This window comes from Neoarius graeffei, chromosome 14, assembly GCF_027579695.1.
Source record: "Neoarius graeffei isolate fNeoGra1 chromosome 14, fNeoGra1.pri, whole genome shotgun sequence".
Lineage (NCBI taxonomy): Eukaryota > Metazoa > Chordata > Actinopteri > Siluriformes > Ariidae > Neoarius > Neoarius graeffei.
This window is the reverse complement of record NC_083582.1, coordinates 61,224,739-61,248,812: the sequence shown is the minus strand read 5'-3', so window position 1 is coordinate 61,248,812 and position 24,074 is coordinate 61,224,739. Positions and strand designations below refer to the sequence as shown.

The 24,074-nt window shown below is 39.5% G+C and overlaps 1 protein-coding gene across 2 annotated transcripts in view; it reads left to right on the top strand.

Moving 5' to 3' along the window:
* Positions 1–24,074, top strand: part of LOC132898508 (testican-2-like) — a 117,760-nt gene that overhangs the window by 79,201 nt on the left and 14,485 nt on the right. The window contains exons 5-7 of one of the 2 annotated variants that reach the window (XM_060940171.1): positions 11,317–11,434; positions 17,136–17,241; positions 21,098–21,224. In XM_060940171.1, coding sequence (XP_060796154.1) covers positions 11,317–11,434; positions 17,136–17,241; positions 21,098–21,224 — 351 coding nt within the window. The remainder of the gene's footprint in view (positions 1–11,316; positions 11,435–17,135; positions 17,242–21,097; positions 21,225–24,074) is intronic. The other variant, XM_060940172.1, reaches the window with a different exon arrangement.

Sequence of the window (24,074 nt, the reverse complement as noted above, 5' to 3'; positions counted from 1 at the left end):
TTGCTCAAGCATCAGGGTCAGGTGGCAGAGAGTGTTTTTACCAGCCTCTGGCAATGGCATTTGAGCAAGTAAAACCTACAATTTTGGCCTTGGTCATGTCCATTATTCAACTCCATTGGGGCTTGGCAACACAAACGACTTGCCCTTTTCCCTGAAAAACAGGAGATTAAGAAATTGGAAAAGGTTGAACGTTTTAGAATTTTATGAATTTTTTAAGTATGGTATAAATTACTCTGTGCTTGCTGCAAAATGCTGCTGCATGCCAACACAAAGATAGACTGCATGTCTGCTCTTTCAATCTGTGGTACATATCAATAAATCAATACCAATTGAATTTATCATCCAGTGTGGACGTCATACTCTCCTTGGCAGTGCAGATTTCTCTCGAACGTTTTTATGTCTTTTAAAAGGACACTAGTTTAACAAGGAAACCACCCTGGTGAGCTGAAAAACAAGGAAGTAGGTACCCTGGTGTACTTAATGATGTCAACCTTGCAGAAAGAGTGGGTAGACAGAAGACACACGTACAGTACCAGTCAAAATTTTTGACACACTTATTCATTCATAATAATGAGTAAGTCTGTCCAAACTTTTGACTGGTACTGTATGCAATGACAGTTTGCACTCTTTCTTTGAAATTGTTTTTCCTTAAACGCTGTACATGTCACAAAGGCAGATCATGACCTGTTGGTGGCGTCGCTGTTACTTCTGTATATAAGGGAGATATTACTCCTGCTTAGGAAAACTCCTTTTGTCTGTGTTTCATGTACTACTGTATTCACTTGGCCTCTGCATTTAAATATGATCTCATCTCATTATCTCTAGCCGCTTTATCCTTCTACAGGGTCGCAGGCAAGCTGGAGCCTATCTCAGCTGACTACAGGCGAAAGGCGGGGTACACCCTGGACAAGTCGCCAGGTCATCACAGGGATGACACATAGACACAGACAACCATTCACACTCACATTCACACCTACGGTCGATTTAGAGTCCCCAGTTAACCCAACCTGCATGTCTTTGGACTGTGGGGGAAACCGGAGCATCCGGAGGAAACCCACGTGGACACGGGGAGAACATGCAAACTCCGCACAGAAAGGCCCTCGCCGGCCACGGGGCTCGAACCCAGGATCTTCTTGCTGTGAGGCAACAGCGCTAACCACTACACCACCGTGCCGCCGCATTTAAATATATCTTTCTCAAATAAAGCAGTCTGATGAGCTGCATTCAGTATTAGAATAGCTTGGCCATATGTTTTGAGAGCTACTCAGTCATTCATCCTGGTTTTGTCTAGCCTAATACTGTAGATTTGATGTCTGATGGAATGATCATTTAGCTCATGACATTTTCCATCCCAATTTTAATGAATGATGACTCTACAGCAATTTAGATGATGACTCTACAGCTGCTTTATATGCCACAAAGCTCTTCTTGGTCTTTTTCGAGAAAATATTAAAAAGGCACACTGTATGCATCATAGCTCTTTGTTTGTCATTACCATGAAATACAGAGTTTTCTCAGCTACTGCTTAAAACTTGTTGCTTATTGCTATTCTTGAAAGATTGCTGTTGCTTTATTCACAACTGTTTGAGGTTAAACAAATTTAAAAGAGTTGCTAATTTAAAAGACTGCATGTGATATCTTAATATGTCCTCTGTTCAATCACTAAACATTACAAAAGCAAAATTTTCCGGTTTTATCCTCAACGTTTTATACTGTTGCCTCCGGCTTGCTTATTAGAGATCTAAATCTAAAGTCTGAATTTCCGTAAAGCTGTTTTGAGTGCGAGTGTCTCTTTTTAAGGAGTGCTATACAAATTGAATGGACTTGAACTTTGTCAGCAAATCTGTGGCTGTAGCAGTTTATTAAATACAGTATAAGAAGGATCAGTATCATTTCAAGTGTAACAAAGTCAATTATTCTGTCGTTTCACTGGCATTCATCCATCATCGATACCGCTTATCTGTCAGGTGGGGCTGAAGCCAATCCCAACTGACTTCCAATACGAGACAGGGTATATCCTGGGTAGGTTGCCAGCCTATCACAGAGACAAACAATCATTCATGCTCATATTCACACCTATCGGAAATTTAGAGTAGTAGCTTGACCTAACCCGTGTGTCTTTGGACTTATGGGAAGAAACCAGAGCACCCAAAGGAAACCTACGCAGGAATGGGGAGAACATGCGAACTCCACACGCAAAGGCCTCAGTCAACCATGAGTTTCGAACCCAGGAGAGAACTTTCTTGCCTTGAGGCAACAGTGCTAATCACTGCACCACCGTGCCACCCCTATAAAATTCAAGCCATTAAAATGCATTACTACAACATTGGTGGTAGTACTTTTGAGTCTGTATTTGTGTTTTTAGGTTTTTTTTCCCCCGTTTCCTTCAGACGATCACATTGAGAATCATAAACTCCCCAGAAACCAGTTAGTAGCTTTGCTCATGTGAGCAAGCTGTCAGGTTGAATAATAAGAGTGGTGTGTGCTGGTGTATGGAGTCCCATGCTCCATCAGAATGAGTGGGCTGAGGACTATTAAACCCTCAGAGTGACAGCAATAAGAAAGAGGAATGTGACGGGCAGAAAAAAAACAACACAATCCATCCTCACCAAGCCACCAGCAATTTATCACAGAAGCCATCAGCATCAGACAAACAGAAAGCTGCTCAGGAATGATGGTGGTTGCTTTTGAAAGTCCGCCCTTTTTGTTGGCTTTAGTTTTCCTCTGTTTAGTGTGCCATTGAGAGATTTCTGCACATGTTTAGTGAAAGTTGAGGGAAATCGAAGCTTTCTGATGAGCTACAAACGGTCATGAACGCTAAGCTAGTGCCTGTATTTCGATATGATGTGTGGTAAGATTTTGGATGTTATTTTTAGGGCCCGAGCACCGTTCGGTGCGAGACCCTATTGTTTTTCAAAGGATTATTATTATTATTATTATTATTATTATTATGCCGTGTTTGGCAGTCCTCTCAATTACTGCCGGCACCCGGCGATTTTGCCGCCTACAAACGCTCCATTGCCGGCTACTCACAGTGGTTTTTCAAATTCATAAGTTTTTACTTCATAATTTATACTTCATAAAAATAAAATTTTGCATTCAGGATCACTCAGAATTCACCATTTAACATCTACATTTTCAAAATTTTCCGGGGGAGGACCCCCGGACCCCCCTCTTTTTTCATACATCACGGCAGCGGCTAACGCAGCCTCCGCTCAGCTTACGCTTAACATGGATCCCAGACGTCCGCTATTTAGCAGAATTCCACTATTTTTCTAGCCAAAGTGTTGTTTTTTTAAAATCTCTTGTATATCCATTAAAAATATGTTTAAGTAAAATGACCAGCAGAACACGTTCTGATTTGGTTTGCTTGTTTAGCGATGTTTTCGTCGGCTTCGTTTGTTCTTGTTGACATTCGGGAACACTCGGAAGTTAAATTGATGTACGCGATAGAACGAGAAAACAATATGGCTGCGCCCATTTGCTAGAAAACGGGTTTTAACTCCGTTCGTTCTTTTGTTTCTAATGCGTTGAACTTAATTCAATATGTTGTGGAAAGCGTAGTTGCGCTTAGCCAGAGAGGAAGTTGAATCCAAGAAGAGATAATGAATGTGGTGAATACAGAACTTGAAACAAAAGCTCATGCGAACAGAGTAGCCAAGAAACTATCCAAAAGAGCACTGCAAGAACATCAGAAAAAGCAGAAGCAAAGATCCAAGAATAAGACAATACTGTGATGTCTTTATTGTGTTTTGGGGTGAATGTGACTGAAAAAAAAAATGGTACAAACGTTCACATTTTGTTAACCATTGCTTTGGGAAATTTGATTGAATAAATGACATTTTTTGTAAGGCAACCTCGTTTTTTCCATACTCTTACCAGTCTTAACAGCTTGTAAAAACAATGTTATTTACTGCTTTATATAAAGAAATACAATTAATATTATGCAGAATTTAGTTCAGCCTTTTGGTCCGGCCCTCCACAAAATTTTCTGTTTCTCATGTGGCCCCATGGAAAAAATAATTGCCCACCCCGTCCTAGACGGTTCATGAGATTCATGTGAAATTTGTTATACGTGATGCCAAGATGTCGCTGATATTAAATTGCGAAGGGATTTTTGATATCTTGTAATATGTTGAAATGGCCTTGTGATTTTAATATCTTGCCACATAAACAGGAAATGTGTCAGAAAGCCACAGTGCATTGACTGTATGATCGGACACTTCTTACTTCAATAGATATTATGATTATTATGATAACCTGACGCCCAATGGGCCTGCCTGTTATAGCGCCACCACCTGGCCAAGCAGGAAATGTGCCAGAAATTGGCAATGCCTTAACTGATTGATCTAACACTTTACAAAATATTTTGTATTATGATTGTGATGATATTCGCATGTGTAATTCAGATGCCTAGCACAGCGCCACCATCTGGCCAAGCAGGAAATGGGGAAAAATGTTCAATTCATTGATGGATTGATCTGAAACTTTACAAAATATTGGATATCATAAGTCTGATGATATAACATATACAATTCTGTGCACACTCATACACACACAGTCATATGCATATTTATGCATACACACATACACTCTCACAAGTATGCACTCATGCACACGCAACATGTGTGCCAACATGTGTGCAACATCTGTTTACATGATGTATGATGTCTGAACTGTGTGAATGAGGCAACTGGAACTGTGTAGGTATGTGTGAGTGTGTGGTCTGTGTGTTTTGGGCTTAGGCCACTGTTTTTTGCTTTTTACCCTATTATTTTACCCTATTTATTGACTCTTTGCACTGACTGGATAGCACTTTCAATTTCGTTGTACTTGTGGCAATGACAATAAAGACATATTCATATTCAACATCTATGAGCACACTCTCTCTTTCTCACACACACACGCACGCACACACACACACACACGCTCTCTCTCTCTCTGCCCCCCTCTGACAAACAGACACACACACACACAATAATAGTGGAGCTCCAGCGGAGCACCATACCTAAGAAAAAAAAGGTAAACCCATCAAGTCGATTTTTTATGGTTTGTCCGTGTACGTGTACCACCAGTCATACACACCGCCTAGTGGTCAGTGTTAGTAATTACCAGTCATACACACCGCCTAGTTGCCAGTGCTAGTAATTACCAGTCATACACACCGCCTAGTGGCCAGTGTTAGTAATTACAGTCATACACACCGCCTAGTGGCCAGTGTTAGTAATTACCAGTCATACACACCGCCTAGTGGCCAGTGTTAGTAATTACAGTCATACACACCGCCTAGTGGCCAGTGTTAGTAATTAGTCATACACACCGCCTAGTGACCAGTGTTAGTAATTACAGTCATACACACCGCCTATTGGCCAGTGTTAGTAATTACCAGTCATACACACCGCCTAGTGGCCAGTGTTAGTAATTACCAGTCATACACACCGCCTAGTGGCCAGTGTTAGTAATTACCAGTCATACACACCGCCTATTGGCCAGTGTTAGTAATTACCAGTCATACACACCGCCTAGTGGCCAGTGTTAGTAATTACCAGTCATACACACCGCCTAGTGGCCAGTGTTAGTAATTACCAGTCATACACACCGCCTAGTGGCCAGTGTTAGTAATTACCAGTCATACACACCGCCTAGTGGCCAGTGTTAGTAATTACCAGTCATACACACCGCCTAGTGGCCAGTGTTAGTAATTACAGTCATACACACCGCCTAGTGGCCAGTGTTAGTAATTACAGTCATACACACCGCCTAGTGGCCAGTGTTAGTAATTACCAGTCATACACACCGCCTAGTGGCCAGTGTTAGTAATTACCAGTCATACACACCGCGTAGTGGTCAGTGTTAGTAATTACCAGTCATACACACCGCCTAGTGGCCAGTGTTAGTAATTACAGTCATACACACCGCCTACTGGCCAGTGTTAGTAATTACCAGTCATACACACCGCCTAGTGGCCAGTGTTAGTAATTACCAGTCATACACACCGCCTAGTGGCCAGTGTCAGTAATTGCCAGTCATACACACCGCCTAGTGGCCAGTGTCAGTAATTACCAGTCATACACACCGCCTGGTGGTCAGTGTCAGTAATTGCCAGTCATACACACCGCCTAGTGGCCAGTGTCAGTAATTACCAGTCATACACACCGCCTAGTGGCCAGTGTTAGTAATTACCAGTCATACACACCGCCTAGTGGCCAGTGTTAGTAATTACCAGTCATACACACCGCCTAGTGGCCAGTGTTAGTAATTACCAGTCATACACACCGCCTAGTGGCCAGTGTCAGTAATTACCAGTCATACACACCGCCTAGTGGCCAGTGTCAGTAATTACCAGTCATACACACCGCCTAGTGGCCAGTGTTAGTAATTACCAGTCATATACACCGCCTAGTGGTGTGTATAAAAACACTAGGACATAAGAAAATTCTACAACCCAGAAACCGATGGGAGCTCCGCTTTTAGGCAGTGCCTAAATCTATATATTAGTGACCTGCCATCATTGTGCATTTTGTTGCAGACATATGAAAACTCTGTATGTACACACACACACACACACACACTGCAGACACAGGAAAGCTAAGATGACTTAAGATTACAGCGTGAGATAGAGATAAGGAGGAGACATATGTATAGTTTTGTATATATATAAATGTACATTTTCACACCACAGAAACACACACACACTTAGTCTTTGTTTGACTATCTCTTATCCGTCAAGCAGTCATGCACATCACCTTTGCAACATGCATGTCACCTTTGAACATTTGATGGATATATGACATGTGACTGTTTTGTTGGGTGGCAGGATGTCCTAGGTTGCGGAACCACACGTGCGAGGGCCCATCAAGGCCGCTAGCGGCTTTAATATCTACTTGTGTTTTGAGCACACATTTGAAACAGACCTGTTTTTCTCTAACAAAGCATGGGCCTTGGCTTGTAGTGTGCTCTCTCTCTCTCTCTCTCTCTCTCTCTCTCTCATTTTCTGAGTCAAGTGGTGTTTTTTTTGTTTTGTTTTTTGTCTTGAATTATTCATATTCAGTCTGAGTGAAGACACTATTTATGAACTGTTTCATAAAATTAAGCTTCTAACTAGATCTAAAACCCTAACATAAATATTTTTGTGGATTTTATTTCTGTTACGTTTTTATTCGTACCAAAGTACTGATGGTACTATTTTACAATGTTGTGATTGATGTTTTGATTTAGAGACTGTAAAACCTTCAGCAGTAGCAATTTTTTTGTAATATTAATATACATGAGCTATAGTAGATGAGCAGGTTATAAAGACATTGCAAAAGAAAAACAAATTTGCTACATACCGTACAGTGGTACTTGAAATACCCAGCCAATGGGGTTGCACAAGCCAGTGCATACTTGGCGCCGGTCCCAAGCCTGGATAGACTGGGGAGGGTTCCATCAAGAAGGGCATCCGGTGTAATATGAATATCAAAAATGCGGAACAGATCTGCTGTAGCGACCTCTAACAGGAGCAGCCAGAAGATGATGACAACATACAGTGGTGCTTGAAAGTTTGTGAAGCCTTTAGAATTGTCTATGTTCCTGCATAAATATGACCTAAAACATCAGATTTTCACACAAGTCCTAAAAGTAGATAAAGAGAACCAAATCCATCCATTCTGGCATATCACTACAGTGACGTGGCTGCTCTGACGGCTTCAGCCATCAAAGTCTCCAGGGAACGTTACAGTAGTGGTTTCCCATTGCCTTCTTCTGGATTATTATAGAGGTTTTTTCCTCTCAACAGTTCACACCTATGGACAATTTAGAGCCACCAATTAGCCTAACCTGCATGTCTTTGGGGGGAAACTGGAGCACCCAGAGGAAACCCACACAGAGACAGGGAGAACATGCAAACTCCACACAGAAAGGCCCCCGTCGACCACTGGGCTTAAACCCAGAACCTTCTGGCTGTGAGGGGACAGTGCTAACCACTACACCACCGTGCTGCCAATTAAACAAATAAGACAAAAATATTATACTTGGTCATTTATATATTGAGAAAAAAGATCCAATATTACATATCAGTGAGTGGCAAAATTATGTGCAAATCGAGGATTAGCATTTCATTTGAATTAAATTAATTTCAAGTGAAATTAGAGTCAAGTGTTTTCAGTCAAGGAGTTGACAATCAAGTGTGAGTGGGCGCCCTGTTTAATTTAAAGAACATGGATCTATCAACATCTGATCTTCACAACACATATTTGAGGACGTGTATCTTGGCACAAACAAAGGAGATTTCTGAGGACCTCAGTAGAAAAGTTATTGATGCTCATCATGCTGGATAAGGGTACAGAACCATCTCTAAGGACTCCATCAGTCCACAGACATATGGAGGAAATGCAGGGTTACCCTCCCCAGGAGTGGACGACTAGCAAAGACCACTCTAAGAGAAAGGTGTCTAATTCTGCAAGGTCACAAAGGAACCCAGAGTAACTTCTATGCAATTAAAGTCCTCCCTCACATTGGCTAATGTTCATGAGAACACTGAACAACAATGGTGTGCATGGCAGGGTTGCAAGGAGAAAGCTACTGTTCTCCAAAAGAACTTTGCTGCCTGACTACAGTTTGCTAAAGATCATGTGAACAATCCAGAAGGCTATTGGAAATATCTTAGGAAAGGATGAGACCAAAATAGAACTTTTTGGTTTCAATGAGAAGCGTTAGGTTTGGAGAAAGGAAAACACTGCATTCTAGCATAAGAACCTTATTCCATCTGTGAAACATGGAGGTGGTAGTGTCATAGTTTGGGCCTGTTTTGCTGCATCTGGGCCAGGACGGCTTGCCATCATTGATGGAACAATGAATTCTGAATTATTCCAGAGAATTCTAGAGGAAAATGTCAGGACATCTGTCTGTGAACTGAATATCAAGAGAAAGTGGATCATGAAGCAAGACATTGAGCACACAAGCCGTTCTACCAAAGTACGATTAAAGAAGAATAAAATTAATGTTTTGGAATGACCAAGTCAAAGTCTTGACCTTAATCCATTAGAAATGTTGGGCAGACAGTTCTTGTGAGGAAAACCACCAACATCCCTGAGTTGTGCAGAGGAATGGGCTAAAATTCCTCCAAGCCAATGTGAAACACTGATCAATAGTTGTAGAAAATGTTGCATTAGTTAATTTTATTGCTGCAAAAGGGGTCACACCAAATACTGAAAGCAAAGGTTAGCCTAATTTTGCCACTCATAGACATATAATATTGGATCATTTTCCTTAATAAATAAATGACCAAGTAAAATATTTTGCCTCATTTGTTTAATTGGGTTCTCTTTATCTTCTTTCGGGACTTGCTTGAAAATCTGATAATGTTTTAGGTCATATTTATGCAGAAATATAGAAAATTCTAAAGGGTTCACAAACTTTCAAGCACCACAGGTTGTATAGGGCAGTATTGTGGTACTGCACATACAGTAAGGTTGCCAGTCCTGGGTTTGATCCCGAGTTCAGAGTCCTGTCTGTAGGGAGCTTCAAGTTCTCCCTGAGTTTCACTTTTGGATCTGCTGTGACCCTGATCAGGATAAGACAGTTACTGAAAGTGAATGAATGAACTGTGTGTGTGTGTGTGTGTGTGTGTGTGTGTGTGTGTGTGTGTGAGAGAGAGAGATAAAATCTCCACTTAAATCTTTGTCTACCTTTCAATTGTGGTGTGAGGAGATGGGTCTGTCTCAGAAACTGGGTACTATGGGGGAACCCCACTAAATATACTCAGTCAATAAACTATACAGTTTTGAATGGTGATTTTGGTTTTAATTTGAAATAAAATGATGAAAGAAATAATACAGATAAAACTAAATCTTTGATGTGAATACTCTATTCAGAATTTGGCAAAAATTCTGCAAATTTGTGGAACAATGGTGGCTTGATCTGGGACATGATAAATGGTTGACTACATCGCATTCCCTTAAAAAGGTTGTAGTCCACTGAAAAGTCTATAGTTATCACTAATTGTATTTTAAGCTGTAACTTTATACACCTAAGGATTGGTGCGCTCACAGAATAATCATAACCGTAATAAAACATCATGCAAAATGTTTGATCACCGTCGTAACTCCATTTTCCGCAGACCCAAAACCAATACGATCGTGTGTTTTGATCTAAACGGAAAGCCTCAGGGTCAAGGTCACTACCTCACCAAAAGTAGGAACTTAAAATCACTACGGCATATAAACATTTACTTATAAATCTGGATTTTGTTTTTTAAAACGAGCGCTGAAAGTTAGGTATAGAATATGTTTCTTACAGAATATGTTACGATGGTAGCTGGTCTTGTATGAATTTCTGAGCTATAAAATGCGTTATGGTCTATTTTTTACCGTAGCGTGTTATTTGTGTGCGGGGAAGGACACACATTAATAATTTGCATGTGTAGAATGGAATTTTCCACTCCAACAGTTAGAAGTTGATCGCGCTTCCATTTGCGGTCTTTCTGTTACGCGGGTGATCTGTTTGGACGTTATCACTGAAAAGATGAGTTTTGACAGTTTTATTTTGTTTTAGTCTTGCAGTATGAGGCAATAGAATGTTTCTTTTTCATCTTACTTTCATATTTCGTAGTGTTTGCGTATTTTTGGCCAATATTTTGCAACCATGGTCAATTTAGATCGAACTTTTGATAGAATCTACGGCCAGTCATTTTGCCCCGCTCTGTCCGGTGCAGTAGTGATGTCCCGTTGCTCGCGTGCCGCAGCAGAGACCCGCGCAGCCTTCAGCCGGTACAGTCGCTGTTCTTTTACCACCGCCGTTATTCTCATCTTTCCAGTGTGTTCTTGAGTTTTCCATTGTGTCCTATTTCACCATATCAAATACCCAAAATGTATCACATTATTCATATTTAAGTGAATAATCAATTCAGTCATCATAACCTGGCATTTTTAACCCAAGCAATCAAAAAGAGGAAATTTATTCAATATTTTCACTCATCTGTGAAGGAGGGGCTTTAATTCTTCATGATGTAGTTATTTTATATGGAAATCAATTTTACAAAAGCATTTAAATTGTAATCAAAAAATTTTCCACAGTGGAGGCCAGATAAAGCAAGATACTCTCTTTATTCTTATTAAACATGGCAAGAGAAACATTGAGTGTTAGGTAAATGCAAAAAAAAATAGTAAAATTAGAAAATTAATTTTTTGACCATAATGTCCCAAATGAGAGACCAGTTTCTGAGATGGACCCATTATATATATATATATATATATATATATATATATATATATATATATATATATATATATATATAGGCTTAATTATCAGTAGTAAGGTTAAATTGTCATTTCTCAGCAGGTGTGGACACCACCAAGGACCCGTGTCAGAAGGTGAAATGCAGCTGGCACAAAGTGTGTGTGTCCCAGGACTACCAGAGACCCATGTGCATCAACCGCAAGAAACTGGAGCACAGGCAAGTCACATGACACATGCATGCTGACTAACTGAAAAGACGACAAAAAAAAAAGCAATCCTGAAAGAAAATTGTATCAATGGGTTGATGTCAATTCATGCAATATGTGTGTAAGGTATAAATAACTTAAAAATCGAACTTTGTTCGCTGTGTGTCCATTTGTCTGTCAATCTCTGACTATCTGTAACGGCCTTAGTAACTGTTACATTTTCTGTTTTTATCAGAAGGTTCAAATTTAATACAAAATATTTAGTTCAGCTTAAAGCTATAGTTTATTTAAATTGTAAAATTTTATTTGACAGACATCCAATTAGGATTGTCTCTTACATAGAATATTATATATTATTCTATCCACATTCATTGGATATGAGCAATCGTGCGCTCTGATTGGCTACTTGACTACTAGGCTATCAGCTCATATACTGTGAGTGGAGAAAAACAAAATGGCAGAGTGTGTTGCTGAACTAATCAAGGACGAAATAAAAATTCTACTTGAAAACAACCCCCCCCCCCCCCCAATAAATAAATAAATAAATAAATAAATACAAAATAAAGCAACAAAATATGGAGTAAAAGTATTTGATGGTAAGAACATTAACTTTTTTTCCCAAGAATTATGATAGCATTTTTCACAAATTGCTACTGTCATTTTGCCATTTTTTTCACGTTCTAAGCGGAAATTATTTTGTCGGATGTTTGGTATAAAGTTTTTATTTATCAAATTTTTAAAAAATAAAAATGCTGTTTCTCAAAATCCAGTGAATGTGGATAGAATAAAACAGTTCTTCCACTCAGTCTTGTCGTACATGGCTTATCGCTGACTCAGCGCTACATGCTTTGTCGACTATCAGCTCATGTATGACTCGATTTCATGGAATAACTGATAACTATTATACTAGCAATAGTTTGTAACATTTGAAACTGTTACTCTGCTTACTACAGGCTGTCAGTCAGTCTGGCTTCTTCAGTAATTATTTATGTTAGCGGATCAAAAATGAATAAAATATATGGCCATATTTTGTTATTAATGTCAGTAACTTGATGTTCATTTCTTCTTTACAGAACACTTGTATAAAACCAATAGCACACTTACAGTCGTGATAATGTACTGAATATCAGCACAGCTGTGATTACCGACAGCAGCTGTGCCTAAGGCCAAATTACAGCCGTGCTGATATTCAGCTTAACAGCACTCTTGCTCATGTAATATTACTTTCATATAATATTATTGGATAATGTAGATAAACCTTATGAATAGCCATTTATCAATATTTGACATAAGTAAATTACATTTCTGTGTGCCTTTTAAACATTAAAAAGTTGCAAACAGAAGACATGGCATAAATGGTAACAGCTATTTTTGAAATACACAAAGAGGTTACTGAAAATAAATATCATTTTCAGGTAGTTTTTGGGCACAATAGTCTAAATTGTCCATCCATCATCTATGCCGCCTGTCCTGTTGAGGATCGCAGGTGAGCTGGAGCCAGTCCCAGTTGACTTTGGGGAGGAGACAGGGTACACCCTGTATAGATCGCCAATCTGTTGTGGAGCAACACAGCGAAACAAACAGCCATTCACATTTGCGGGCAATTTAGAGTAGCCAGTTGAGTTAATCAGCATGTCTTTGGACTGTGGGAGGAAACTCGCACAGGCATGAGGAGAACATACAAACTCCACACAGAAAGGCCCTTGTCGACCAGCAGGTTTGCACCCTGAACCTGCTTTCTGTGAGGCGATAGTGCTAAATGCACCACCATGCCATAATTTAGGTTTAGTAAGAAATACCATTAACTATTACAACAAAACTACTACAACTATCACAAAACCTCTGACGGAAATTTATACTTGAACTATAATGATTCAGAGATGTGATGGTTTGCATTTATATGGAAGCATATACGATTCAGGAATCAGCTCATCATCATAATCACAAATAATAGCAATAAGCTTTTATTTATTTATGCGAACCTTTGCTTTCAGTATCTGGTGTGACCCCCTTGTGCAGCAATAACTGCAAATAAACGTTTCCGGTAACTGTTGATCAGTCCTGCACACCGGCTTGGAGGAATTTTAGCCCATTCCTCCATACAGAACAGCTCCAACTCTGGGATGTTGGTGGGTTTCCTCACATGAACTGCTCGCTTCAGGTCCTTCCACAACATTTCAATTGGATTAAGGTCAGGACTTTGACTTGGCCATTCCAAAACATTCACTTTATTCTTCTTTAACCATTCTTTGGTAGAACGACTTGTGTGCTTAGGGTCGTCGTCTTGTTGCATGACCCACCTTCTCTTGAGATTCAGTTCATGGACAGATGTCCTGACATTTCCCTTTAGAATTCGCTGGTATAATTCAGAATTCATTGTTCCATCAATGATAGCAAGCCGTCCTGGCCCAGATGCAGCAAAACAGGCCCAAACCATGATACTACCACCACCATGTTTCACAGATGGGATAAGGTTCTTATGCTGGAATGCAGTGTTTTCCTTTCTCCAAACATAACGCTTCTCATTTAAACCAAAAAGTTCTATTTTGGTCTCATCCGTCCACAAAACATTTTTCCAATAGCCTTCTGGCTTGTCCACGTGATCTTAGGCAAACTGCAGACGAGCAGTAATGTTCTTTTTGGAGAGCAGTGGCTTTCTCCTTGCAACCCTGCCATGCACACCATTGTTGTTCAGTGTTCTCTTGATGGTGGACTCATGAACATTAACATTAGCCAATGTAAGAGAGGCCTTCAGTTGCTTAGAAGTTACCCTGGGGTCCTTTGTGACCTCGCTGACTATTACACTCCTTACTCTTGGAGTGATCTTTGTTGGTCGACCACTCCTGGGGAGGGTAACAATGGTCTTGAATTTCCTCCATTTGTACACAATCTGTCTGACTGTGGATTGGTGGAGTCCAAACTTTTTAGAGATGGTTTTGTAACCTTTTCCAGCCTGATGAGCATCAACAACGCTTTTTCTGAGGTCCTCAGGAATCTCCTTTGTTCGTGCCATGATACACTTCCACAAACGTGCTGTGAAGATCAGACTTTGATAGATCCCTGTTCTTTAAATAAAACAGGGTGCCCACTCACACCTGATTGTCATCCCATTGATTGAAAACACCTGACTCGAATTTCACCTTCAAACTAACTGCTAATCCTAGAGGTTCGCATACTTTTGCCACTCACAGATATGTAATATTGGATCATTTTCCTCAATAAATAAATGACCAAGTATAATATTTTTGTCTCATTTGTTTAACTGGGTTCTCTTTATCTACTTTTAGGACTTGTGTGAAAATCTGATGATGTTTTAGGTCATATTTATGCAGAAATATAGAAAATTATAAAGGGTTCACAAACTTTCAAGCACCACTGTAATTGCTATGGTAATTAATTAGTCTTGCCAGTTGCTTGTTATCCATGATTAATTTGTCTGTTTAAAGCCTCTATGCTTCTCCCATGGATTTATATTGTTGTGCAAAGCTGTTTTGTCCAACATCTGTTACTTTATCTGTTTTTTTCTTCTTCTAGGTTTTAGTCTTGTCCTTATTCTGAGTTATTTGTGTTTAGTTTACTCCGGTTTTAAAACTTTCTCGTCTGTATGAGTGTCTGGGATTTTGATTATGGATTTCCCTTCATTGGGCCTCATTTATCAAGCTGGATATGCATTCATAAATCATTTATTTACACAATAAATGTGCTATTCATGAAAATGGTTAATTCTGAAAATTATTCATCCTGGGAGAGCACTGGTGTTTGTTTATTAGAAGACTCACTAATATGAACCTTACATTGTTAGGCTTCAAATGGTATAATTGGCATACAGATAATGTCGAGTTTTTGTTTAATAACAGGAAAGAAAACAATCCAAAAAAATCCATAAATTAAGACAAATAAGTTTAGCCATTCACTTAATGAGAAACTTAATGGTACTCTATAAAAGGAGGAAGAGTTAGTGGTATGTGGTAGCTGACACTGCAATGGCTGAGCTGCAATATTGAAAGATTTAGTACGCACTGTGCTTAGGAAGAGCGCTTTCAGCATTTAGGTGTTGTTTTGTCATTTTCAGCTTTCTTAACTTTGACTTTTATGGAGTTTTGAGAGTTTCACTAAATGCAAATGTTCTGTGAACGCACTTGATACTTTACGGATGATTTTCAACATGCGCATGTGAGTACAAAAAAAAAAAAGCATCATTAGCAAAACGTTTGTAAATCAGTTGGGAATTTTTAGTTCTGTTTTGACCTAAAGAAACATGTACACAATACATGACTGCCCAGACCTCATGTATCATTCTTGATGGTTATATTTTGGCCTAATATTTTTTCACCTCTAACTACATGTAACAGTAAAGTCATTTCTATCTGTCATATCATCCCATCGTATTCCCTCATGTATTGCGTACACAGCACAACATACGTAAAGTAGTGAAAGTGAAATACACATGCAATGTTTCAGACATCCATCCATTATCTCTAGCCGCTTTATCCTGTTCTACAGGGTCGCAGGCAAGCTGGAGCCTATCCCAACTGACTATGGGCGAAAGGCGGGGTACACCCTGGACAAGTCGCCAGGTCATCACAGGGCTGACACATAGACACAGACAACCATTCACACCTACGGTCAATTTAGAGCCACCAGTTAGCCTAACCTGCATGTCTTTGGGGGAAACCAACACAGACACGGGGAAAACATGCAAACTCCACACAAAAAGGCCCTCGCCAGCTGCTGGGCTCGAACCCAGGACCTTCTTGCTGTGAGGCGACAGTGCTAACCACTACACCACCATGCTGCCTGTTTCAAACGTTCAACACAAAACTAAAAATGAATACACAGGACCGTGTATTAATACAACATGCTGAACACAGTTGCACCTAAAGGCAGCAGGATGAATCAGCTTGCATAATTAATACACCATAACTAATGGACACTCAAGCTGGTGGACAAAAAAAAAAGCTGGAGACCTGGGTGGTATGTGATTTTGACATTTCCACTGAAGCAGTCATACAATGGTTCAATGGTTTATAAATATAGATGTTGTATTACATTTTCTTATGAACATTTTAGGCATGGATCATCAAACACAAAATAATAGTTTTGAATGTCTGAGTTTTTTTTTTAATTATTATAGCGTATTATTGTATGTAGGTTTTCTTTTTGTGAATGGTGAATACATGTGAGGTGACGACTGTGCACTTATGGTTTGTTTGCTACATTTAAATAGAGTACAGGAGAACGTCTTTCGAAAGCTGCATTGGAATTGCTGAAACTAATGGTCTGAAACATCATCGCCTGTAGAGTTATATCTGTAGCAAAGGATGTTTAAACACCCCTCCAAAAAAAAAAAATGTATGGGTTTGAATGGAGAATGTGAGTGAGAGAGTGCTCGGATCGTTCTCTCAGCACCATTAGCTGTTGATGGAGTCTGAAACAGTCGGATCACATCATGGGTCATTTTTGTAACTATAAGCTGTTGAACAAGGAATTAAATGTTATCACTTGCCTTTAGTACATTTCCTTATGGCTATCGGTGCCAACAGGTTAATGGTCCAGCAAGTACAATTGATGTAGCTCTTCTGGACATGACAATACCACGAACGTTTTTACGCTGAATAAAAAAAAATTATTGTAATCATCCACTGGGCTGACATTCAAATCAGCATTAATGTACAGGACGTTCCACTGATCTTCTATTCTGGTGAATTGTAGGATCGGCCAGCCTGACCTGAAACCTCATGTAAACAGCTGTAAACCGTGTCCCCTGTCAGCTTCAAACCCTGTGTGTGGATCTGATGGACATAACTATGCTTCACAGGTACACATGTGCAAATGCACACTCTAAACTCACAGATACACACATAAAATGGTACATTAGTACTGCTGATTTTCCCAACCAGCTCAACCAGGAGCCAGTTCAAATATTTATACGGGTGACTAGAGTTAAGAGCATGAGAGAAGAGTGAGCCAGGGGGGACTGAGAGAGAAAAGAGAGAGCGGAATCGGAAGGAGAGAGGACGAGAAGGTGGGAGGGATGACACTTGCATTTTGCTTTAGCACTCTTGTGCCCAAGGTCAAAATTAAAAACAATACATAAATCAATAAATCCAGCAGCAGGCGAGTGATCCGCTACTCAAATCATCGAGGGCCATTAATCAAACTGCTGCATTCAGCTACAGCAGCACACTCACACACTCACACTTAACAGCAGGCACATTCCAACACACACACACACAATGGAGACTCTTGGTCTTAAGGGAAAGAACTCCATTCTCCACATGCATCATAAAATGTCTATGGGTCCGTCTCAGAAACTGGTTTCTCATTTGGGATATTATGGTCAAAAAATAAATTTTCTAATTTTACTATTTTTTTTTTGCATTTACCTAACACTCAATGTTTCTCTTGCCATGTTTAATAAGAATAAAGATAGCATCTTGCTTTTTCTGGCCTCCACTGTAGAAAATTTTTTGATTACAATTTAAATGCTTTTGTAAAATTGATTTCCATATAAAATAACTACATCATGAAGAATTAAAGCCCCTCCTTCACAGATGAGTGAAAATATTGAATAAATTTCCTCTTTTTGATTGCTTGGGTTAAAAATGCCAAGTTATGATGACTGAATTGATTATTCACTTAAATATGAATAATATGATACATTTTGGGTATTTGATATGGCGAAATAGGACACAATGGAAAACTCAAGAACACACTGGAAAGGTGAGAATAACGGCGGTGGTAAAAGAACAGCGACTGTACCGGCTGAAGGCTGCGCGGGTCTCTGCTGCGGCACGCGAGCAATGGGACATCACTACCGGACGGAGTGCGAGGCGGGGGCGGGGCAAAATGACTGGCCGTAGATTCTATCAAAAGTTCGATCTAAATTGACCATGGTTTAAAAATATTGGCCAAAAATACGCAAACACTACGAAATATGAAAGTAAGATGAAAAAGAAACATTCTATTGCCTCATACTGCAAGACTAAAACAAAATAAAACTGTCAAAACTCACCTTTTCAGTGATAACGTCCGAACAGATCACCCGCGTAACAGAAAGCCCGCAAATGGAAGCACGATCAACTTCTAACTGTTGGAGTGGAAAATTCCATTCTACACATGCAAATTGTGAATGTGTGTCCTTCCCCGCACACAAATAACACGCTACGGTAAAAAATAGACCACAATGCATTTTATAGCTCAAATTCATACAAGACCAGCTACCATCGTACAACCCCAATTCCAAAAAAGTTGGGACAAAGTACAAATTGTAAATAAAAACGGAATGCAATGATGTGGAAGTTTCAAAATTCCATATTTTATTCAGAATAGAGCATAGATGACATGTCAAATGTTTAAACTGAGAAAATGTATCATTTAAAGAGAAAAATTAGGTGATTTTAAATTTCATGACAACAACACATCTCAAAAAAGTTGGGACAAGGCCATGTTTACCACTGTGAGACATCCCCTTTTCTCTTTACAACAGTAAACGTCTGGGGACTGAGGAGACAAGTTGCTCAAATTTAGGGATAGGAATGTTAACCCATTCTTGTCTAATGTAGGATTCTAGTTGCTCAACTGTCTTAGGTCTTTTTTGTCGTATCTTCCATTTTATGATGCGCCAAATGTTTTCTATGGGTGAAAGATCTGGACTGCAGGCTGGCCAGTTCAGTACCCGGACCCTTCTTCTATGCAGCTATGATGCTGTAATTGATGCAGTATGTGGTTTGGCATTGTCATGTTGGAAAATGCAAGGTCTTCCCTGAAAAAGACGTCGTCTGGATGGGAGCATATGTTGCTCTAGAACCTGGATATACCTTTCAGCATTGATGGTGTCTTTCCAGATGTGTAAGCTGCCCATGCCACACGCACTAATGCAACCCCATATCATCAGAGATGCAGGCTTCTGAACTGAGCGCTGATAACAACTTGGGTCGTCCTTCTCCTCTTTAGTCCGAATGACACGGCGTCCCTGATTTCCATAAAGAACTTCACATTTTGATTCGTCTGACCACAGAACAGTTTTCCACTTTGCCACAGTCCATTTTAAATGAGCCTTGGCCCAGAGAAGACGTCTGCGCTTCTGGGTCATGTTTAGATACGGCTTCTTCTTTGAACTGTAGAGTTTTAGCTGGCAACGGTGGATGGCACGGTGAATTGTGTTCACAGATAATGTTCTCTGGAAATATTCCTGAGCCCATTTTGTGATTTCCAATACAGAAGCATGCCTGTATGTGATGCAGTGCCATCTAAGAGCCCGAAGATCACAGGCACCCAGTATGGTTTTCCGGCCTTGACCCTTACGCACAGAGATTCTTCCAGATTCTCTGAATCTTTTGATGATATTATGCACTGTAGATGATGATATGTTCAAACTCTTTGCAATTTTACACTGTCAAACTCCTTTCTGATATTGCTCCACTATTTGTCGGCGCAGAATTAGGGGGATTGGTGATCCTCTTCCCATCTTTACTTCTGAGAGCCGCTGCCACTCCAAGATGCTCTTTTTATACCCAGTCATGTTAATGACCTATTGCCAATTGACCTAATGAGTTGCAATTTGGTCCTCCAGCTGTTCCTTTTTTGTACCTTTAACTTTTCCAGCCTCTTATTGCCCCTGTCCCAACTTTTTTGAGATGTGTTGCTGTCATGAAATTTCAAATGAGCCAATATTTGGCATGAAATTTCAAAATGTCTCACTTTCGACATTTGATATGTTGTCTGTGTTCTATTGTGAATACAATATCAGTTTTTGAGATTTGTAAATTATTGCATTCTGTTTTTATTTACAATTTGTACTTTGTCCCAACTTTTTTGGAATCGGGGTTGTAACATATTCTGTAAGAAACATATTCTATACCTAACTTTCAGCTTTCGTTTTAAAAAACAAAATTGCAGATTTATAACTAAATGTTTATATGGCGTAGTGATTTTACGTTCCTACTTTTGGTGAGGTAGTGACCTTGACCCTGAGGCTTTCCGTTTAGATCAAAAACACACGATCGTATTGGTTTTGGGTCTGCGGAAAATGGAGTTACAACGGTGATCAAATATTTTGCATGATGTTTTATTACGGTTATGATTATTCTGTGAGCGCACCAATCCTTACGTGTATAAAGTTACAACTTAAAATACAATTAGTGATAACTGTAGACTTTTCAGTGGACTACAACCTTTTTAAGGGAATGCGATGTAGTCAACCATTAATTATGACCCAGATCAAGCCGCCATTTTTCCACAAATTTGCAGAATTTTTGCCAAATTCTGAATAGAGTATTCGCATCAAAGATTTAGTTTTATCTGTATTATTTCTTTCATCATTTTATTTCAAATTAAAACCAACATCACCGTTCAAAACCGTATAATTTATTGACTGTGAGTATATTTAGTGGGGTTCCCCCACAGTACCCAGTTTCTGAGACAGACCCATATACGAACATCATTTAATGTTAATGATATGTGTTGTGCACTATACAAAGATGTTATATATATTTTAGGAATTAATGTATGCTTATATTTGTATACTTAATGTATACTTTGTATAATTAACGTATATCTATACATAATATATTCATAATTATAAATTGATGATATATTAGCAATGAAGTACAAGAAAGCATCGTTTTATTTCAATATCTCTCTCTCTCTCTCTCTCTCTCTCTCTCTCTCAGTGTAAGCTGGAGCAGCAGGCATGTTTGAGTGGTAAAACGCTAGCTGTTAAGTGTGCAGGACCCTGTCCATGTGTTAATGAGCCTGTTCAAAAACTTGAGACAGAAACACCTTCTGTTTCCAAACCAGGTGAACACACACACAGACTAATGTAAGGTTGTATACATTATTGCTGTTGTTGAGTTATTGTAAGTGTGTAAAAGCAAATGGGCAACATTTAAAATGTATCGTTTATATTTTCGGAACATGTTTCGTATTGCATACAAGTAAGATCCATCTGTCACTGTTAGTGTTCTTTATTATATGATGATTTATATCCTATAACCTCTTTTATTGTGCTGTTTTTATAGTGTCTTTTTGTGAGACAGATCAGTTTAAAATTCAGAGATCCTGTATGTCACATGCCGAGAGACTTTTTAAATAAATAAATAAATAAATAAATAAATATATTATCATCTTGAGCCAAAGTCCCGCAAGGTGATGGTACGTGTGGAAAATGTTGTCAAATGGCTTTATGTGAAGGTATAGTGACGGAACATACACACACACACTACAAGTTTCTTCAGAAGCACAGAAACACAGTATGTTGTTCGTTGGTGTTAACTTTTACAGTGTCCATTGCTATTAATCTTACATTTCCTTTGTCCATCCATCATCTGTAGCCGCTTATCCTGTACAGGGTCGCAGGCAAGCTGGAGCCTATCCCAGCTGACTACGGGTGAGAGGCGGGGTACACCCTGGACAAGTCGCCAGGTCATCACAGGGCTGACATACAGACACAGACAACCATTCACACTCACATTCACACCTACGGTCAATTTAGAGCCACCAGTTAACCTAACCTGCATGTCTTTGGACTGTGGGGGAAACCGGAGCACCCGGAGGAAACCCACGCGGACACGGGGAGAACATGCAAACTCCACACAGAAAGGCCCTCACCGGCCACGGGGCTCGAACCCAGACCTTCTTGCTGTGAGGCAACAGTGCTAACCACTACACCACTGTGCCATCCCATTTCCTTTGTGAACAATGTAATTAATGTAACTCTGTAGTTTTAGATCCTGCATGCTAGGCTGGATAATATCCACATTTTCTAAATATAAAACGCCACCACAGTCTACTAGCCTTGCCAGCAGAAGCAGATGATTCTTTTGCACTATTTATCATCTTCAAAAAGTCAAGCACATAAAGAATATACAGAATTTTGACAGAATAAAAGTCAGAATATACAGAATTTCAGGTAAAGTGAAGAAGACAAGTGGTGGAATTCAGATTAATCTTCGCTTTTCCTGATATTGAGCTTTAAATTACAGACAAATGCACTGTGTACAGTAATGACCTGAGTGCCCATTTTTCTGGCTGATCACTCAATATTGACGACTTCTACTGATTAGCTAATAAATTCATGACATGTAATCCTTAGTACTGTAAATCCATTTCAATTCCAGGACGTAATACTACAAGATGTGGAAAGGTCCAAGGAAGGTGATATTTTTATAAAGATATCTGTATAGTGGCCCTTGTATACTGTACAAAACGAACCTACAACAGAAAACCAGGCGTACAGTTATTTCCACACAAAGATCTGCATTTATCAACATGGACATGAGCGTAGGCTATGATCAAATTTCACATCAAGTCTTACCTCATGTATAAAAGTTTTCGAGTCAGTGTGGATGTGCGGTGCAGCATAGTACAATAAATGTGGCTGAGTGGAGAATTGTTATTAGACCATATATTCTGACTGGCGTCTAAGCATACACAGCCACATATTCATCACTTAACTATGTAGCGTATAGCAAAATGTTATTTTATAAAGGCCTAATCAACTACGTCATATATCCCTAACATACACTACCGTTCAAAAGTTTGGGGTCACCCAGACAATTTTGTGTTTTCCATGAAAAGTCACACTTTTATTTACCACCATAAGTTGTAAAATGAATAGAAAATATAGTCAAGACATTTTTCTGGCCATTTTGAGCATTTAATCGACCCCACAAATGTGATGCTCCAGAAACTCAATCTGCTCAAAGGAAGGTCAGTTTTATAGCTTCTCTAAAGAGCTCAACTGTTTTCAGCTGTGCTAACATGATTGTACAAGGGTTTTCTAATCATCCATTAGCCTTCTGAGGCAATGAGCAAACACATTGTACCATTAGAACACTGGAGTGAGAGTTGCTGGAAATGGGCCTCTATACACCTATGGAGATATTGCACCAAAAACCAGACATTTGCAGCTAGAATAGTCATTTACCACATTAGCAATGTATAGAGTGGGTTTCTGATTAGTTTAAAGTGATCTTCATTGAAAAGAACAGTGCTTTTCTTTCAAAAATAAGGACATTTCAAAGTGACCCCAAACTTTTGAACGGTAGTGTAGGCTAACTAGATGTTTTCAAATTGTTTGCAATTTAGGGGCTTAATTTTTTTTTTTTGGTGTAAGATTACTTTCTCTTTCATTTTGAGAAAGCCTACTTGTTAGGCTAGGCTACTGGTGACATAATTACAAATAAACAATTAAAAGCCATGCCGATTTGCACTGTGATAGGTTAGATGCTTATTCAGTCACCTGTTTAGAGAGAGCTGGCTTTAGATCTCGGCAATGGTATGTCTGGCTCTGTTAGAAGACCCCTGCACATCTCAGACGTGAGGAGGTGTTTTTGGGAGCTCAGGGGATTTTTTTTTAATGGAGAGTGACAAGTGGCTATTAAGTCGCTTTCATTCCGTTTTAAGGCATCCAGGGTGGTGGTGTGACAGCACAGGGGGCGGAGGGGACGCGTGCTCCGTCTCACAGCTCACGGTGCTCCAGGCTGCTTTGTCGAGCCGAAGGCTGAACACTACTGGTGCTTGGTTCTGACTGATCTGAAACATCATTAAAATGAGGAAATAAAGAAACTCCACAACTGTTTAATTTTGGTGGTTTGAGATCTGATCGTTTTGTTTGTTTGTCCCCCCCATTCACCTACGTGTAAAGAT